The sequence below is a fragment of the Esox lucius genome, chromosome 18 (assembly GCF_011004845.1).
Source record: "Esox lucius isolate fEsoLuc1 chromosome 18, fEsoLuc1.pri, whole genome shotgun sequence".
In the NCBI taxonomy this organism is placed as follows: domain Eukaryota; kingdom Metazoa; phylum Chordata; class Actinopteri; order Esociformes; family Esocidae; genus Esox; species Esox lucius.
Genome location: NC_047586.1, coordinates 13727152 through 13747717, shown reverse-complemented (window position 1 = coordinate 13747717; position 20566 = coordinate 13727152). Strand labels below are relative to the sequence as shown.

At 40.3% G+C, this 20566-nt stretch overlaps 4 protein-coding genes and 1 non-coding gene across 6 annotated transcripts; 4 read left to right on the top strand and 1 right to left on the bottom strand.

Moving 5' to 3' along the window:
• Positions 1-70: 70 nt before the first annotated feature.
• Positions 71-2695, top strand: LOC105017598 (protein FAM177A1). Of its 2 annotated transcripts, none has more exons than XM_010882303.5 (5): positions 71-293; positions 584-742; positions 831-885; positions 1918-2012; positions 2470-2695. In XM_010882303.5, the coding sequence occupies exons 1-5, from the start codon at positions 273-275 to the stop codon at positions 2644-2646; spliced, it is 507 nt and encodes a 168-aa protein (XP_010880605.1). In that variant the 5' UTR covers positions 71-272; the 3' UTR covers positions 2647-2695. The 2 variants fall into 2 exon arrangements, with proteins under 2 accessions (XP_010880605.1, XP_010880606.1); XM_010882304.5 differs by having other exon boundaries at positions 572-742.
• A 104-nt stretch (positions 2696-2799) lies between these two features.
• Positions 2800-2881, bottom strand: trnas-gcu. Its single transcript has one exon. It is a non-coding gene; the product is annotated as a tRNA-Ser (tRNA).
• Positions 2882-3007: 126 nt separating this feature from the next.
• Positions 3008-5825, top strand: LOC105017597. Its single transcript, XM_010882302.5, has 2 exons — positions 3008-3332; positions 3659-5825. The coding sequence occupies exons 1-2, from the start codon at positions 3197-3199 to the stop codon at positions 4252-4254; spliced, it is 732 nt and encodes a 243-aa protein (XP_010880604.1). The 5' UTR covers positions 3008-3196; the 3' UTR covers positions 4255-5825.
• A 1558-nt stretch (positions 5826-7383) lies between these two features.
• LOC105017596 (meprin A subunit alpha) lies at positions 7384-12843 on the top strand. Its single transcript, XM_010882300.5, has 14 exons — positions 7384-7494; positions 7625-7649; positions 7748-7792; positions 7954-7994; positions 8170-8245; positions 8330-8447; positions 9012-9187; positions 9886-10107; positions 10336-10482; positions 10596-10811; positions 10915-11379; positions 11553-11726; positions 11988-12056; positions 12190-12843. The coding sequence occupies exons 1-13, from the start codon at positions 7435-7437 to the stop codon at positions 12035-12037; spliced, it is 1815 nt and encodes a 604-aa protein (XP_010880602.2). The 5' UTR covers positions 7384-7434; the 3' UTR covers positions 12038-12056; positions 12190-12843.
• Positions 12844-13695: 852 nt separating this feature from the next.
• LOC105017593 (meprin A subunit alpha-like) lies at positions 13696-20285 on the top strand. Its single transcript, XM_029114766.2, has 14 exons — positions 13696-13781; positions 13873-13897; positions 14168-14224; positions 14331-14380; positions 16004-16079; positions 16233-16350; positions 16559-16734; positions 16816-17037; positions 17223-17369; positions 17478-17693; positions 17841-17975; positions 18093-18419; positions 19821-19991; positions 20079-20285. The coding sequence occupies exons 1-14, from the start codon at positions 13728-13730 to the stop codon at positions 20141-20143; spliced, it is 1839 nt and encodes a 612-aa protein (XP_028970599.2). The 5' UTR covers positions 13696-13727; the 3' UTR covers positions 20144-20285.
• The last annotated feature ends 281 nt before the right edge of the window (positions 20286-20566 follow it).

Genomic DNA, 20566 nt, shown 5'->3' with positions numbered 1-20566 from the left:
ACAAGCCCAACCCCTAGTCTAAAAAGGATCACATGTAGCCTGTCACCCAATGACATAAGTCTGCATAGTGTACACAGCAAACATGACTACAGTGAAAGTTATCTTTCAACTGGAATGAGTATCAGGTTTCAAAATGAATACAGGATTCCTTACCTTGCCTTTTCTATTTCCTTGATTCCTGTGCTATCAACACCCAGGAAATGCATTTACTCTGAGCTGAGAAAACATGCTTAAAAGACAGAATCCTAAGGAAAACATTAATACAGTGGAGAATGAATGACAGCTTCAAGGAAGTAAGTGCTGTTCATATGTAGGCCAATGGTTGTAGTTTTCAGAGCTGTTACAGGCTTTTCTTTATAGCACTTTTAGTATATCTCGGTTCTATCTACTTCATGGTCGTTTCCTGTATGGAACATGCTAATTATATGCTAACTATTCACTATCCCGTAGCAAATACTGTAGATGGTGACAATGGAAATTGTCCACTTCATTCAAAGCTAACCTACCACATATGTAATGAATTGTTTATGTAGCAAGTCAGTGGTATGAAAAAAAAATATATAATTAACAGTGTCTGTCTTAGAGCACAGGTATTCAGAAGACAGAGTTTGGGGGTCCCTCTCAGTCCCAGCAGATGAGGGTCATCCATTTCTGCAGTGGTGAGACTTTGCAGGAAGATGACAGTGCTGAGGAAGAAGAGGCTCCATCAGAGGAGCAGGTGTTTAGGGAGCCAGAAGACAAAGTAAGGAATTCTTCAAGTATAATGGGATTTTGATTTGTAGTGTATTTGAAATATAGCACTAATCTGTGTGTGTCTGTGTGTGTTGTAGCCCAAAATCCCTTGGAGAGCATTTATATGGTCTCTGGGAAGAAATACATTGCACAGTAAGTAGCATTCCATTCCAGTGTGCACTTGAAACATTCAACTGCAGAACCAAAACAGAAAAAGAAATGTGTAGTGCAATCCATATACACTCACCTAAAGGATTATTAGGAACACCATACTTATATGTGTTTGACCCCCTTTCGCCTTCAGAACTGCCTTAATTCTACGTGGCATTGATTCAACAAGGTGCTGAAAGCATTCTTTAGAAATGTTGGCCCATATTGATAGGATAGCATCTTGCAGTTGATGGAGATTTGTGGGAGGCACATCCAGGGCACGAAGCTCCCGTTCCATCACATCCCAAAGATGCTCTATTGGGTTGAGATCTGGTGACTGTGGTGGCCATTTCAGTACAGTGAACTCATCGAGACTCATCAGACCAGGCAACATTCTTCCAGTCTTCAACTGTTCAATTCTGGAGAGCTCGTGCAAATTGTAGCCTCTTTTTCTTATTTGTAGTGGAGATGAGTGGTACCCGTTGGGGTCTTCTGCTGTTGTAGCCCATCCGCCTCAAGGTTGTGCGTGTTGTGGCTTCACAAATGCTTTGCTGCATACCTCGGTTGTAACGAGTGGTTATTTCAGTCAAAGTTGCTCTTCTATCAGCTTGAATCAGTCGGCCCATTCTTCTCTGACCTCTAGCATCAACAAGGCATTTTCACCCACAGGACTGCCGCATACTGGATGTTTTACCCTTTTCACACCATTCTTTGTAAACCCTAGAAATGGTTATGCGTGAAAATCCCAGTAACTGAGCAGATTGTGAAATGCTCAGAACGGCCCGTCTGGCGCCAACAACCATGCCACGCTCAAAATTGCTTAAATCACCTTTCTTTCCCATTCTGACATTCAGGAGATTGTCTTGACCAGGACCACACCCCTAAATGCATTGAAGCAACTGCCATGTGATTGGCTGATTAGATAATTGCATTAATGAGAAATTGAACAGGTGTTCCTAATAATACTTTAGGTGAGTGTAATTCAGACATTGTAGAGGAATACTATTTTACTATGTCCATTCATTCCTCCTTCAGCTTGTGATTTTCTTGGAGGGAAACTGGCTGGTCTACTTGGCCTTAACACTGCCAAATACCAGTATGCTGTAGATGAATATCACCGTGACAGCAAGGTAAATACAACATGACACAATTATTGAATCAGAAGTTTTGGTCAGTTCAGGTGTCCTGGAAAATAATCAAGTTTCCATATACAATGTTCAAAAACATAAGCACGATTTGTAACTGGTTTCAACCTGCTCCCTCTGTCCTGGTCTTGTCCGTTTGCACAATCAGATCATTCAGTGTTTAGTTGTCTACACCTGTCCAAAAATAAGGGCCCAATCTGAGTTTGAGCCAAAGGGAACTCAAGCACCAGAGCCTTGATTCACAAATCTTTCTTACGAAGTGTCTTGTGAATCCTGGCCTGGGTAAAATGTCAGAAATGTCAAATCATTCTTTCTAATCATCAGTCATGTCTTAGCTCTGAATCAGAATTCACCAAATGTAATAACCAAGCAATCACACTCAGAACAATTGATCTTAACCCAATTGATATATGGACAAATTATTGTTTTTGTTCACTCCTAGGAAACAGGCAGAAAAGTGACTGAATGCTCATATGAGGAAAGAACAGAGATAATTCAACTTTCTTCAAGGATCACCAGTGAATATGGGGCCACTACCTTGCACAAAGCTGGTTCTCAAGCCTCAAAGAACACTGAGTGTAAAACTACAGGATCCTGCAACCAGGGCTATCAAGATTGACAGGCACTTCATCTGTCTATATTAATAAAATGTTATATTTTTAAACACATTTCCACGAATGCTTTCAATTTCATGAACTCTGAATAGATTCATACACAAACATTAAACACTATTGACAGCAATTACGTCGTTGAGACTAAAGTCAAAACGGATCGACGAGGATGGGATTCGAACCCACGCGTGCAGAGCACAATGGATTAGCAGTCCATCGCCTTAACCACTCGGCCACCTCGTCGTGCTTAAACATGGATTCAGCTAGATTATTAAACTGAGATTGCGTTTTTAATCAGTTCACTATTTTAATACAATTCGTCAATATGTAACTGTGTTCAATCAATGTCTTCTTTTGATTTTTATTATTAAAATGTATTCATTTTAATGTAGGTAATACACGTTTCGCAAGTGTATTGCTAATGTTAGCTACTCAGCTAGCAAGCGTTTGAAGCTCGACCAATCAGCATTAGGAAAACACTTGAAACGCAGGCGCACTATGAATTCTGTAAGAGAATAGAACAGCGAGTGCTTCAGAAGCTAATGCCTGCTTGCCAACATGCAACTGTCAGATAAAGTAATTTCGGCTGTTTCAGATTATCCTGAATTATACAACATAACGTTGAACTCGTACAAGGATTCACAGAGAAAGGCAAGGGCATGGAGGGCTGTAAGTCTGCAAGTGGAATTGCCTGGTAAGGTCAGCTTGCTGCTAGTAGGATAGCTACTCAGATAACGATAATAGCGGGCTATCATATTCTGCAGGACCTAACTTTTTTTGTAGCTACACCTAATCAACCGCATATCTACCTAGCGATACCTATTTTTTTAATGAAACAACTTTATGATCCTGCAATAAGGTAAATTAGAACAAATTCAAGATATGTCATCGTGTGTATTTCTATAATGCGAGAGCGTACATTTCCCTTAACTTGTGATATGTTAGAGAGACATGTTTGTGCGACGCACAGATATTCCTATGTATTTCTCCTGATCGTCTTGTATAATTTGGTGTGTTTAGTGGATGATTGCCGGAAGAAATGGAAGAACCTGAGGGACACTTTCATCAGATTCAAGCGGGCTGAGCAACAGAGGAAAGCCTCTGGGGAGCCGGAGAGTCACAAGAAGACCTGGATGCACAGTAGGAGAATGTCTTTCCTCACCCCTTTCATCCAGTCCAAGGGCTGGCAAGGAGATGCTGCAGAGGACTTGGAGGAGAGGGGTGAGGACTTGGAGGAGAGGGGTGAGGACTTGGAGGAGAGGGGTGAGGACTTGGAGGAGAGCGATGAGGACTTGGAGGAGAGCGGGGAGGATGAAGTGGAGAAGGAGAGAAACGGGGAAACTGCCACAAAAGATGTAGATGATAAATCCGCCTTCATCATCCATGAGATTGAGGGGGACCAGGCAGACAGCGAGGGTGCTGCCTCTCCTGACACTGCATTGGGATCCAATGGGCCCGGCCAAAAGAGGAGGTGGCAGGGGGATGGGATGGAGGACATAGAGGACGAGATGTTTTTCTTCAGTTTGCTTCCATATCTTAGGAAGCTTCCCCATAAAAAGAAGAGTGCTGTAAAACTGAAAATTCACCAACTTCTACATGAAGCATTGTTCCAGTAACACAATAGGAGTCATATGTTGTTTGGCAGCAAAGGTGGAAAGTCCAGTATCCCTATTCGGGAAAACGTTGATCTGTTTATGCTAACAAACATTTCAGTTGAGTTTAACTTTTAACATGTTGATGGACAAGTTAGCCAATAATCATACTCCTCACTCATGTGACAGTGGAACAACATTCCTATATTCTAATTTTGTTTTTGTCCTCAATGTATTAGCGTGGCCTCTGCTTTGTCCAAAGTGATTTATTAAGAACTACAAATGATGGATGATTATAGATGTGTGATTCATGCTGCCCTTTTATAACTGGCCTGTGAGCAGTTTGGTCTTTTTTAATGCGCTAACATATTTGTCAGTCAGTCAACAAGTTCAACTCATCAGAAAAGTATGGGCATGGCCAAACTGGCATATCTGATTTTATCTGGAACCATGATTTCCATATTTTCTGTATGGCAGTAATGGTGATGATGTATCCACTATTTAGAAAATGGGAATCTGTTTTCACTGACAAAAAGTTCAATGAGTTTAACTTCAATTTTTTTTTACAGACAAACAGATATGAATCCAGTTAGTGATATCAACCTGTCATCCCGCAAAAAAGCTCAGGAAACAGTTCAGTGGTGCAATTATATAACTTTCCAAAACACTTTTGACTTCTCATGACAGGGCAGGAAGATAACACAGTGAAGCTGGACTCATGCTTATACTAGCCAGTTTAATCGTCTACGCCTGCTTTGTCTGCAATGCTCTTTTTGAACAAGCATGTGACTGGCTCACTGATTCAAGGGAACGAGGAAAACATCAGAATAAATATGCTCATGGATTAAATTAAGAATGTTACCTCCTGTATCCCTGAATTGAAATCACTGGTTGACAGCAAGTATTGAAAAGTGGTTGTTAGACATTACAAGAAAATCTTACAGCAGTAACTGGTGACCATGTTGAATGCTATCCTTTGGCGGTTTCTAAAGATTCTGGACATGGTACACACTGCTCATGTCTACACGGACCAATTAGAAAAAGGTTTTACTTGGAAAATTCATCCTGTGCTAATTTGGTCTGCATTCTCAATAGATCAATGTGGCCTTTTTCCTTAAAAAACAACTGACTGATGAGGACGCATCATTTCCGTTGTCCACCAGTGTAAGACTCCCATTTGAGGAAGCTTGGATGCAGATATATGAATTAACAGCCTAGTTTTGGCCAGCATGGTCCCAGGGTAATATATGACAGTATATGTACATTTTTGACAGCTGAATTAATGTGCTACATTGTTATGATACGTTACAATGTAACGTGTATCAATGTGCTACTAAAATGTAAAAAAAAATGCGAAAACGTATATCACATTATGAATGCTGCTAAAACTTGTGGCTGGCCTAACAAATATAATGTAACATCTTTTGAATTTGTCTATTACATATAATATCTTACATATTCCCCTGAGTCCAACCTGTTTGACTATGTTTTGTTCTGTTACCAACTATTGTTTTATACTCACAGTTTGATATTATGCCTGTTGTTTATGGTTATTGCGAAGTCAATTGTTGACAAATAAATACTTCTGACAATTATGGGGCCTGAACTGATTATTGTGCCTGTAGGCAGTTCTTTCGCATCATGTTTAGAATGATGAAACACTACATCCCCTTTTCCCCCTGGGCAACTGTGACAGGAAACCAACGGCCATGGTGATGCCTGGTTGACAAAGAATAAACTGTATGCAAATGAAACGTCCCTGGGAGGGAGGATCATTACTACCTGCTTGAACACTGTTTTGCACCAAAATGAGAAGTATTTGTTTTTACACCAGGTGCTGAAAATGATGTAGTCACTACATTACTTCAGTGTGATCATGTTTTTAAATCGACATTTTGGCAAGCTATTCAGGCAGAATATCAATCAGGAAGGAAGGCAGGAAGTCATAATGCCGATTTCATGTGAAATATTTTTAGCTGCCATGGCAAACATTGACTAAAGGAGGCAGAACATTCCATACATTCTTTAGGGACATATAGTATACTAGTATTCATTGTAGGGTTAAGGCCGACTTTTTCAGTTAGTGCCTACACATCTGCTAGTTAAAAAAAATAAAAATTGTCAGACATTTTATGATTTCAGATTAAGACTTCGGGGAAAGATAGATGACCGCGTTTTTGCCGCCAAGGTCTGCATCTGAAGCCATGCACCAAGGTTAGGCCCTGGAGACCACAGGACCCTACTAAGGCCACAACATCTGCTGTTTCAATGTTAACTGGATATTACGTTGGTCACTGCCTTGGGCCTACCTTCCATTCATTTCAGTTCCCTGATGTCAGTTGCTGGATAACTTGATAAAGTACCTGAAACTTGACATTTTTCTCACCTCTCACTGCTTCAAATACAACATACTGTACGTACACGAGCAGCGATCAGTTCTACTGGTGGATTGTCAAATATTATGACATTTGTTGAGCATGTGTAATTGTCTTGTACATTATGTTTTGTTCCTATTGAATGCACCACAGAGCAAAAAACTCTTTAGATGGTCTGCTTGATTATACACTCAAAATATGAGAAATGTAACCTTTAATTTATGTAAAATTTGCTCAAAGGGCAAGGATTTAATGCAAAATAAAATGTGTGTTTTTTTTCTTGAACTAGACTTTTACTTTTATGTTTAATAAAAAATATTTGAAATAAAGGTCATGAGCCCTTGGTACTGCGGAGATGTTTGTTATGATAATGCAATGCAATTTCTTCTAAGTGCTATATTTAATAGCAAACAAACAAACAAATGTGTGTTGGTATGCAGATGCGCATATAGAATGAATATGAATATCAACCTGGATTTGCAGTCATGGCCTTGTTTTAAACACCAAAGCAAAGATGGGTATTTTTCACTACTTATCAGATGATGACATTCACCCTCTCACACACTCAAATTTTCCTCAGCCAATGAGTGCTGCCCATCACTGTGACCTTAATTAACCAAGCTTATGGTTATCGCTTAGGAACACAATGATGCAAGGGAAGGCACTTTGAACTGGTTTATAACAATCCCCATATTGGAAGCAGACAGAGTCAAAACCCCCAGTTATGTTTTACCACAGCAGATATTAACTTTATTAAGGGCTAAAGGTCTTCCTTGTTCACTTGGACAAATAGATCAACGCACCCACTCTGGTCTCATCCATAGACACCATGTTTATACAAAGAGTTCTGTTTTTAATAGGGCTGGCTGCACTTACCAGTTCAAACACGGTAAGTATTGAAAACAGATTATTATGAGGGTGAATATGGTAATTGGATATGTAATGTTAAAAGGGAATAGTGGAATTTCAATGATAACATATTTAAAAGTTGCTAAATATAGTCTTCTCTCTTTATGTAGATCCCTCTGTCATCTCGTGTGCATGGTATGTCAACTCAATATTTTTCAATAAATTCCATTCTAAATATGTGAAAATATTCCCCAACTCCTTATCTTGATTTTTGCTATGTTTTTTATGCGCAGAGGTATTCGAAAATAATGAAGATGATAACCCTTTACTTAACTTGGGTAAGTTTGAGGAACCTAACCTGATGAGGTCATTTTTATTCATTCAACCAAGTTATTCAATAAGATATTTCATATTTAGCAGTCAAACACATGAGAATTCAAGACATGAGCAGTGATTAGATTTTTTATGCATTGTTTTCTTTTGATATTTAACATGACAGGAGCAGAAGAATCCTTGGTTGAAGGGGATATGCTTATTCCGGTAAGGTTATTTCACTATATTCTAGTTACTATCTGATTACTGTTATCTTTTGAAGAACAGATTGTCCTTTAGTAATCTTCATAATTTTAGTCCAATTTAAAAAAAGATTGTCCTTTAATAATCTTTATAATAATCAGTCCAATCAGTACCTTATTCTTTTTGTGCCTTTTATTAGCCTGGACGGAATGCCTTGATTGACACTAAATACAGATGGAAGTTTCCCATACCATACATTCTGTCAGATGACTTGGGTAAGATGAATTTAAAGTCTAACATGAGTTCAATTAATTTATTTAAAAAAAGGCACAATTCATATTTATTACCTTTTCTTTTAGATTTGAATGCCAAAGGTTGTGTCCATCAGGCATTTGAAATGTACCGTCTGAAATCCTGCATCGACTTCAAACCCTATGAAGGCGAGAAGACCTACATCAAGTTTGAAAAGAGAGGGGGGTATGATCTGAGTATTCAGTTATTGTATAACAGCCAAATATTTTACACAGATGCTTTCAGCTTTCATGCATAAAGTACATTCACTAAGACAGAACTAAATACTGATGGAATCTTTTACACAATCTTAGTTATGCAAAATTGTTACCTACCTAATTGTTAATACTGCATAGTATTCCTTGATAATTCCACACTATATACATTTGTGAGATGGACCTGTTGGCCTACTTTGTATTGTCACAGATTTGATCTGATTGCTATAGACAAAGTATCAGTGGGTAAAGCGTTGGGCTTTAGACCTCCCACTCGGCCAATAAAGACTATGTACTGAATGTAAATATATTCACATTTATTGCCTAATACCCACATTATCATTTAGACCTTTTCATGGTAAAAGGAGGCTCAGAAAGTATCCCTTAAATAAGCACACAGTGATTTAAAAATACAAAGACAGGATACAGGCTTTATCATCCGTTTACCGTAAACATGTCTGCCCTAACATCCATATAACCTGGCAGTTGGTTATTGAACGCACAATGAAACTCAATGCTTAATTGTGTTTGCCAGGTGTTTCTCCAGTGTTGGCGACCAGCAGAATGGCCAGATCCTGTCGCTCGGGACTGGCTGTGACCACAAGGCTGTGATTGAACACGAGCTGCTGCATGCTCTAGGCTTCTACCATGAGCAGTCTCGCCAGGACAGGGACGATTACGTCAAGATCTGGCTGGACCAGGTCATTCCAGGTCGGTATCAGTCTGCCCTCTGGTTAATTAGACAACGCAAGGTGGATGATATTAAAGATGCTTTGTTTAGAATCCTGTCTCTAACATTTGCACGACTGAATTTTACGGACACATCCTGTCTCCTGCCCCCCTTCCTTTGACGAATGAGACCAGAATATAATTAGTTAGTCCAGGGCGGTTTAGGGTGGGGTTATGATATTGTGAGTGTCTTACGCTAGTTTGAGGAGACTGCAAGTCAGTGCAAACTGACTGACGGACAGACAAGAAAGTTTAAATGAGCAAATATATCAGGCACTCAATTTAGTAGAAAAAAATATTTGAACCATTAACGTAAAACATTAACTGTAGATTGAAGTTTTCTGGTCGTTTATGTTCGTATTTTAAAATCTTACATATGGCCCTTTTAAAGAGTCAACCGCAGGGTTTTTATTGTGGTGAGAGATTACTTCATAAAGAAATACTTATTTTTACAAATGCATTTAACTTTATTGCCCTGACCTGACCTGACCTGACCTGACCTGACCTGTGTTCCTGATAACTGTCCCTATTCAGGTTCCTTCTTTCCTCATGTGTCTTTTCTTCCATTGAAATGTTGTTCTGGTTTCATGTCATGTTTTCATTCTCTGTTATCAAGTTCTGTTACGTTTTAGCAACGTCACAAAGACACTCTTTTTTCCCCCCAAAAATCTGTCTTCCAGGGATGGAACATAACTTCAACAAGTACGATGATTCTTTCATCACAGACCAGAACACCCCGTACGATTATGAGTCCGTCATGCACTACCGACCATACTCTTTCAACGTGGACCCTGACATTCCCACTGTCACCACCAACATTCCAGAGTTTAACAACATCATTGGCCAGTATCTGGACTTCAGTAAGCTGGACATGCTGAGGTTGAACAGGATGTACAACTGCTGTAAGTGTTTTCGAGACATGACCGAGAGTTTTACATATTAGTCCTCACACAGTCGCGTGGCAGCGGTTTAGGAAAAAGCCAAACTGTTAATTTGAAAATTGAGCAGATTGCCTCTTCTCTTTTGTTGGTTGAAAATGCTATCTTGTCGTATGTGATGGCAAAGTCGTTGTTAGTTAATCATTAACATATAGACACATCATCCGTGATCCGCATTTTATGCATTTCCAGCGGCCCCACTGACTCTACTGGACCAGTGCTCATTTGAGTACATCAACATCTGTGGGATGATTCAGAGCTCCACTGATGATGCAGACTGGGTCCACACTAAGAGCAGCCCAGGGAATGAGGATCACACTCTCACTGGTCAATGCAGAGGTCAGAGTTCAAGAAGAAATCCCCCAAAAAAATCAACCACTTCTAGGAGCAGATACCCTTAACCCAATCCGAATCCCATACGTTCATGTGTTTTAATCTCTGTGGTGTTTTAGATGCAGGTTACTTCATGCACTTCAACACACAGACTGGCAAGGCAGAGGAGTCAGCTCTGTTAGAGTCTCGCATACTTTATCCCAAAAGACACCTACAGTGTCTGCAATTCTTCTACAAGATAACCGGTGGACCAAAGGACAGGCTCGTGGTTTGGGTCAAGATGGACGACGGAACCGGGACAATTCGCAAACTGAAGAAAATGCACACCATCTCAGGTACCCATTTTCAAATGCGCACCCACTGATGCGTGGAATGATAATCCTCCTCTTAGGCCCAACCTTTGGTAACTACACTGACTTTGCTGTCTCTGATTACCAGGAGATGCTGACCACGCGTGGAGGATTGTCCACGTCCCCATGGAGATCGGGAAGAAGTTCCGCTACGTCTTCCAAGGTGTCCGAGGGGATCCAGCCAAATCCGGGGGAGGAATCTTCATCGACGATATCAGCCTGACGGAGACTCGCTGTCCCAATGCCGTCTGGCAGATCAAGAACTTCACAGGAATCCTCAACACTGCAGACAGAACCAGCGTGATCGACAGTCCTGTCTTCTTCAGCCCAGAGGGCTATGGTTACGGAGTGCGCCTTCTGCCCATCTCTAATTACACTGACTACACCGGTGGCTACACTGGGATCTACTTCCACCTGGCCAGTGGGGATAACGATGCGGTCTTGCAGTGGCCAGTCCTGAACCGCCAGGCTACAATCGTGGTCATGGACCAAGATCCCGACATCAAACTGCGGATGTCCTCTGCGCGTAGTCTGACCACAGACCTGTTAAAGAGTAGGTCATTCTTGTAGTTATATGGCTACACTTCAAGATAGAATTTTCCTAATGTACACGTAACATTTCAATCATTCTGCCTTTCAGGTCTGGTCAGATTGCAGCAGTAATGAAACAGCTGCGTAACGTGCGTTAATAATCACAGATTTACTGTATATTTCTGTGATCTCAAGCTCCAGATGGAAAGCTGTGGTGGGATAGACCATCCAAGGTGGGGACGTACGACCCTGGGTGCAACTGCTACAGGGGAACGTCGCGGGGATGGCAAAACATGATCAAGCACTATGACTTGCGACGACGAAACTACCTGAAAAACGACGACCTTATAATCTTTGTTGACTTTGAAGGTATGGGGAAGGGGTGTCTAGCGCCATGTAAAACCTGTTAATGTTTTCCTTCCATTGACTTTTAAATGTTGGCAAACAAAAAGGTTCCATAAAGCATATGGATTGGATCTTTAGACCACAGGGAAAACGTTCCCTTTCTAGCTGTCGAACACCAGGAGTACACTACATGGTTTAAATCACTGTTAGATTCCATGATTTTAACACTTGAAATACTTCGCTATTACTAGATGAATGGTAACACAGCTTTTACTGTCTTCATAGACATAACGTCTCTGGTACAATCTGAGGTTCCCGTCATCCCAAAATATTGACATGTTTTACTCAGAGGAGGTAAGCATTTTATTTTATAATTGCTTTTTGGACTTTGTATGCTATTTTCAAAGCTTTTTTCTTACATTGTTATTTTCTTAATATTGTTCCAATGTATTTATTTTTTGTCTTTTTTCATTTGATATCTTGACAGAACCAGCAGTCTTGAGGATACGGACAGACTTAAGAAGTCAAAAGAAAATAACATCTCAAAACATGTAATGCATCTGTAATGTGTAAAGTAGAAAATAGAAAATATTTTCTATAAATGTGGTTTGTAAAACCTTATTAAACAAAATTGTTTTGAAGCTTTTACAGTTATTTTGATAAATTATTGTTCTTCAGTTTCATAAATAATGTTTTCTTCTGTTGTGGCAAAACATGTATCTTTTATAAAAATATACATGTTTTTTATAACACATAATCATTCATACTGTACCTTAAGAACATATGACCTAAGTAAAACATGGCCATCTGCATGTGGGACCAGAAAGTCTTAATCTATAAGATACAATAAATACATTATTTGTGTATTCTCTCACAAACTTAAATCATAATGTAAAATGTTTTATTGTAGTCATTACAAATATACTGAACAAAAATATAAACGCAACATGCAACAATGTCTAAGATCTTACCTAGTTCCAGTTTATAATATGAACTTCATAAATGGAAATCAGTAATTGGAGAAAAAAAAACCCCGCCCTAACCTATGAATTTCACATGACTTGGAATACAGAAGCATGTGGAATATGTGCAATATGACTGTGTTTTATTTCATTTTATTAAACATCGGACCAAGACTTTACTTTTCTGTTTTTGTTTCGTTAATACCATGCCAACAAACAATAGCCTAACATTAACACACATTTTCCAAAATATTAAACAAAGTAGGCCTATAAGTTATTTTAGTGATTTCATGCTGTTTCACCATTTGGCTGGCAGATTGTTAAGCAACATATTGTATACAATTCCATTAAGCTAATTAATAATCCAATTCAAATTTTATTTTGATGAGCAAATTCCTACTTTCACAAAATCTGGTTGTTTGTGCTATGAACGACAACACTTGTCTGTTGTACAAACTTTTCATCAATTAGCCCGAATAACAGTGCAATAACACTCATTTAACCTGTTAATAGGCCGATAAAACAACAGTATGTAGAAATATGTACAATAAAATACACAGTAGACAGACTGATCCGTATCAAACACAGTTAGCCTCGATTGTTGTCCAATCCAATTTATTCAAGCCCGAGCCAGCCAGTAACTGCCTCATTCTGCCCCGGGTCAGTGCAGTACAGAGACAGATCTGGTGCACTGCACATGCAGGTATCATACAACAACATTACAATTAGCCTAAGGGATTGGTGCCTCGGTTGATAAAACACTCCAGGAAAGGTGTTTTGAGTGATATTATTAAGCTAAGTTCTCACATCTTTCTTCTGGCTAATGAAGGCCAAGTTAGACGCATCGTTCCACCGGAGCTCTTGAAGATTTGGCTGGTAACGTCTGGGAAGGAGATAACATTGAACCTGACAAGATCATTTCAACACAACGATAAAGTATTTGTGTTTTATTGTATTGTTTTGACCTGAGGGGCAAAGTTTCCCTCCAACGCTGCTGTATTAGGAGTATTTAAAGGGCCTTAATAAGTGCTGTTGTCTCAGGTCTGCAGTCAACCTCTCCAAAATGACACTCCTGTGGTTCTGTTTGGGGCTGCTGTCTCTGTCCTCTGCATTCACAGTAAGATCTCTCCATTTTTCTCTTTCACTATCTCTTACATTTCCCATGAATGTGAGATTATTAAAATAAAAATTCTAATCTCACTTTACAGATTAGGCGAGTGTCAAAAGAGAAATGTGAGAACATATTTATTTTTTTGACTTTGTGATTACATAAATGTGGCACATACAGTATGTATGTTTGTAAAGTATGTAGCCCTAATAGGGTTCATGTAGTATGTTTATAAAGTATGTTTTCCTAATGGGTTTCATGTCATATTTGTGATTATTTGATAAAATAATTATTTGTTGTTATTTGTTGTTAACAAATGGGTCTAAGAATACGTGTTTATTGGGTCTTAGAGGCAAGTTAAATGCATACATTTAAAATTTTATCTCTGACTGTAGCCTTTGCTATTGACGCTGATGAAGTGATAAGAAGAGACATCCCCTTTGTCAACTCAGGCAAGTCTTTGTGCATACTTGTGTACTGCAAAGTGAATGCATAATATCCCATTTGAACTGTTGCTGATATGTTTTTATTATTTCTATATAACTTTATTTTCTGTAGCATCATTCCCATTCAAGACCCCTGTTGTTGATGGCGACATTGCATTGCCTGTAAGTTTGTAAGCTGTTAATGTATATATATATATATATATATATATATATATATATATATATATATATATATATATATATATATATAGTATATAAATATAAATGGTATGAACATAGAAATATACATGGTACCAGTCAAAAGTATGTGTGTGTGTATGTATGTATATATACGTACACTCACCTAAAGGATTATTAGGAACACCTGTTCAATTTCTCATTAATGCAATTATCTAATCAACCAATCACATGGCAGTTGCTTCAATGCATTTAGGGGTGTGGTCCTGGTCAAGACAATCTCCTGAACTCCAAACTGAATGTCAAAATGGGATAGAAAGGTGATTTAACCAATTTTGAACGTGGCATGGTTGTTGGTGCCAGACGGGCCGGTCTGAGTATTTCACAATCTGCTCAGTTACTGGGATTTTCACGCACAACCATTTCTAGGGTTTACAAAGAATGGTGTGAAAGGGAAAACATCCAGTATACGGCAGTCCTGTGGGCGAAAATGCCTTGTTGATGCTAGAGGTCAGAGGAGAATGGGCCGACTGATTCAAGCAGTTAGAAGAGCAACTTTGACTGAAATAACCACTAATTACAACCGAGGTATGCAGCAAAGCATTTGTGAAGCCACAACACGCACAACCTTGAGGCCGATGGGCTACAACAGCAGAAGACCCCACCGGGTACCACTCATCTCCACTACAAATAGGAAAAAGAGGCTACAATTTGCACGAGCTCACCAAAATTGGACAGTTGAAGACTGGAAGAATGTTGCCTGGTCTGATGAGTCTCGATTTCTGTTGAGACATTCAGATGGTAGAGTCAGAATTTGGCGTACACAGAATGAGAACATGAATCCACCATGCCTTGTTACCACTGTACAGGCTGGTGGTGGTGGTGTTATGGTGTGGGGGATGTTTTCTTGGCACACTTTAGGCCCCTTAGTGCCAATTGGGCATCGTTTAAATGCCACGGCCTACCTGAGCATTGTTTCTGACCATGTCCATCCCTTTATGACCACCATGTACCCATCCTCTGATGGCTACTTCCAGCAGGATAATGCACCATGTCACAAAGCTCGTATCATTTCAAATTGGTTTCTTGAACATGACAATGAGTTCACTGTACTGAAATGCCCCCCACAGTCACCAGATCTCAACCCAATAGAGCATCTTTGGGATGTGGTGGAACGGGAGCTTCGTGCATCCCACAAATCTCCATCAACTGCAAGATGCTATCCTATCAATATGGGCCAACATTTCTAAAGAATGCTTTCAGCACCTTGTTGAATCAATGCCACGTAGAATTAAGGCAGTTCTAAAGGCGAAAGGGGGTCAAACACAGTATTAGTATGGTGTTCCTAATAATCCTTTAGGTGAGTGTATATTATATAGATGTATAAATATACACAGTATAATTGTTTGTGAAAATAAATGTTCTGTGTCTTTCAAATTAATAGGAAACATATGACTTTCAATGAAAAGGATATGCACTAAATGGCAATTACTTTATTAATTAAACTTTTACCTTTGCTATCAAGACTGTTCTTGAAATTATTGAAATAAAGATAACAACAGTACACCCATGACATATGTTTCAATAAAAGTAATATCACTCCACCAGCCTGGACGCAATGCCCTTGTGGATAAAGCCTTCCGATGGAAATTCCCCATCCCATACATACTAGCTGACAGCCTTGGTAAATATCAGCATCCAATTGATGTCACACTGGGGCCTTAAAATGTTGGAAATCACAATAGTGCTTTAAATTATTTCCATACATTTCTGTTCCTACTATGAGTGAAAATACATGCAAATCTATCAAATCCCTAAACCGTTTCTTGTTTCTCAGATCTGAATGCCAAGGGGGTAATTTTCCAGGCATTTGAGATGTATCGGCTGAAGTCCTGTGTGGATTTCAAACCCTACGAAGGAGAGAAGAGCTACATCAAGTTTGAAAAACTAGATGGGTATAGTTGTGTTGCGCTACACCTATCCATCTGATTCTGCCAATCAACCAATTATAGTCTTCAGCTAAGTCTTAGTTTTTTTTATTGAGGTGTATTTCAGATTGTATGGAACAAAACATGTGCAACACACATACATTCTGCAGATAAGGCCTAAGCGTAGCTGAGAGAAAGGTTGATTTACTGCTGTGGCATCATGTAATGGTTCCAGGTGCTGGTCAATGGTCGGAGACTTACAGACAGGGCAGCAGCTGTCGTTGGGCCCATCCTGTGACTATAAAGGCACCATAATGCATGAGCTCCTTCACGCCCTAGGCTTCTACCATGAGCAGTCTCGAACTGACAGGGACGACTATGTCAACATCTGGTGGGACCAGGTCCTCCCAGGTAAGGCTCATGAACAAGTTCAACAGCAAACAATGTCTTCATGGCATCAGTCTACTACCCTAACCTGATATCTATTTACAGGTTTTGACCACAGTTTTTACAAATATGCTGATGATTTCATCACGGACCAGAACACACCGTACGACTACGAGTCCATTTTGCATTACGGACCGTATTCCTTTAACAAAGACCCACGGTACCCCACCATCACCGCCAAGGACCCAGAGATGACCAAATTGCTGGGCCAGTATAATGACTTCAGCAGCCTGGATCTACTGAGGCTCAACAGGATGTATAACTGCTGTGAGACCCTTTCAAATTAGGGCCAGGAGATTTCCTGGTCAGATCACATGGCCCAGGTGCTTTCCTGCCCCAGGAGCCTTATTTATCAATTATTCTTATTGCTGATGTTGCAAATTACTGATCGAAACTGTGTTTGACTAATAATGTTTTGCTGAATGTGGTTGTGCATGGCATCTTTCTTGTAGCCTCCTCTCTGACATTGTTGGATCAATGTGCCTTTGAGGCTGTCAACACCTGTGGCATGATCCAGAACCAGAATGATGATGGTGACTGGGTACGAACCAAGAGCGAGCCAGGGTCAAATGACCACACTCTCATTGGCCAGTGCAAAGGTAACGTTAACCCTGTGGCACAGTATCATTGAAGTCTGACATGGTTGCAATGGCAAAAACACAGTCTAATGTACTGTTCTGATGACATTGTTTTTGTGATCCTGATAGATGCAGGGTTCTTCATGAACTTTTACACCAACACCGGCCAGGTGGGGGAGTCAGCATTTTTGGAATCCAGAGTGCTGCAGCCCAAGAGGAAACTGCAATGTCTGCAGTTCTTCTACAAGATGACAGGAAGTCCTAAAGACAGACTGGTGGTCTGGACCAGGAAGCAGGGTGTTAAAGGCAATGTTTTATCCCCTACTGCAGTGGGGAACTTCACAGGTAGGATACAAAACCTGGTGAAATACCAAGCTCAATGATATAATGTTGGCTGCATTATTATACTGTACTGTCCAACATTATGTAAAAAAAATTCAACCAGACCAATAAATACAATCACCACCATCTCACCCACATCTGTTGTCACAGGTGATGACGACCACTCATGGAAGATCGCTCATGTTCCTTTCACAATGGATGGCAAGTTCCGCTATGCCTTCCAGGGGATCAGGGGTGACCCGGCTAACTCTCTGGGAGGGATCCAGGTTGATGACATTACCCTAGGTATGCTGCTTGATCTAAACATTTGAAGTTTTAACTGGAAAACGCTGGGTGGCTTGGAATTATTCCAGGTGCTGTTTAAATGATGTTTTAGATTGCCATTATTGTTATTCTCTTAAGTGGAGACACGCTGCCCCAGCGGATTGTGGCGGATCAAGAACTTCAGGCAGTACATGAGTAGCTACACCCCGGGGGAGTACATCCAAAGCCCACGGTTCTACAGCCCTGAGGGCTACGCCTTCGGCATCCAGCTGCTGCCCAATTCCTACTACGATGGCTACATTGGGGCCTTCTTCCACCTGACCACGGGCAAAAACGACCAGGTCCTGAATTGGCCGGCAGGGAACAGACAGGTCACCATCACACTGATGGATCAGGACTCTGACGTCCGACAGAGGCAGTCCTTCTCCCAAAGTTTCACTACCAGTCCCACGCATCTTATCCCAGGTATTGGGCAGCCTAGCCTGATTGAGAACCAGACTGTTTTTTACATTTCATGGCTAAAATTACAAAACAACACAAACAGAAACACAAAACAATTGTAGAGACCTAGTGTAAAACAATGATGCATTTTTAAATATTAACAATAAAATGGCAGTATTCAACACCTCTCCTTAGATACATGAAATACTTTTTCAACCCCTGGAATCCAGCAGTCCTTTCTAGCCATTTCGTCTCTCTGTTGTGCACTTGTGCAATTGGGCTGTACACTGCTGGCAATACTCGGCCCTCTTTCAGGGGGGTTGCGGTTGGTGGGTGTCCCTTTGGTTGATGCCTGGCAATGTGGGTGGATTGATTTCCTGCCTGTTGGGCACTGTCCGGGGCCTCCCCCGGGTAGGGCCACAGTGTCACCGGACCCCCCCATCTCAGGTCCAAAGTGTTACGCTGCTATATTATGGTGCTAACTTTTCTCAGTCTCCTCCAGTTTTAAATTTTAGGAGGAGATGAGGTCCTGGTCCACACCTGCGGAGTACCTGGTTTGGGGGGCCCGTTGCTGTCCCTGTCCTTGTCCACCTGGTCATACTTTTGACCTAGTCTAGAATCAAATACATTTCTCTGGGCTAAATCCAGAGTCTATCTATTATTCTAATTGGACTCTTAATATTTCACCCGGCACAGCCAGAAGAGGACTGGTCACCCCTCTGAGCCTGGGTCCTCTCTAGGTTTCTTCCTAAAATTCGGCCTTCTTAGGGAGTTTTTCCTAGCCACTGAAATCCAACACTACAGTTGTTTGCTCCTTGGGGTTTAAGGCCGGGTGTCTCTGTAAAGCACTTTGTGTCAACTGCTGTTGTAAAAAGGGCTTTATAAATAAATTTGATTGATTGATTGATTTGGCGAATATTGAATTATCCAGGCATCTAATGCAGGCAATACAGCAATGGTTTTGATGGTATGGCAACAATATGGGAGCAGGATGAGGACAATTCAAAGGGCCACACGATGAGCGATTCCTCACTTGGTTTATTGTGACTAATAAAGCTTGTGGTCAAATGTGCAGTCATAACAATACAGGTGTTTTAAAATGATAAGCAATGTAGTATTTCTGGATTGGTAAGTGATTTATTCATACATATTTTTTTTTTATTATTCTTAAATTACAGTAATCACAGTGATATACAGGTGGATCAATATTGCAAGTAATCGCTCCCTCAGCATTCAAAGGAAACTTTATTTTAACTACTGTTAGCATCTGGCCATCGTTGACAGTGAGCTAGCATCCCGATGACATCTTGTATCTCTTAGCCATGACTATGTGGTTCCTGTTGAAGCAGTGCTACCCATTTGGGTGAGTCAGCATGTTGTTTTTATCACTGTATTTCATCCACTGACTGATCAACCCCTTTTCAGGCTCCAACATACTGTACTGGGATAATCCATCCAAAATGGGTACGTACGATCCATCCTGTGACTGTTATCGTGGCTGGACCTGGGGCTGGAAAGCCTTCTTCTCCCACTATGACCTTAATAGGAGGAGCTACCTAAAGAATGATGACCTAATTCTCCTTGTTGAGTTTGAAGGTGCGTCAGGCTCTAGTTTCAAATGTTTTATTTCTTTATTTTATGTATTGTTCAACCTGATAAAACTGTTTTATTGTCAATTTCCAGATCTTACTCCACTGATTAACAGTGAAGTTCCAATCAAGCCTCAACATCAGGACACTCAACAGTGAAAACACTGATCAATTGCATTTTTAAATACCAGTGTTCACTTTTATTTTCATTTTCAGCATTTACATAGTGGCACTGAAATTGAATTACAAATACATTTGTATTGCATTTCAAATAAAGGTGCATTTATCAGTTGCAATGGTTTACATTGTACTGTCATCTCTCTTTGGCCTCCAGGTGTGTTAAAAAAACAATTGCAAGCGTTCATTCACGAAAAGGAACAAGAGTTTGTTTTAGATACTGAAAGATGTAGTGTTTCTCAACTTTTCAGAAACTAGGCATGGACTCTGTTGTTGGGTGTTGTGTAGCTCACAGTGCTTACAATGTCAGGGTTGTGGGTTCAATTCCCATGGGGACAGTAAATGTGGGAAAAGTATGAAAATGTATATATGCAGAGGTGTAAGACACTCTGGAAAGAGCTTCTG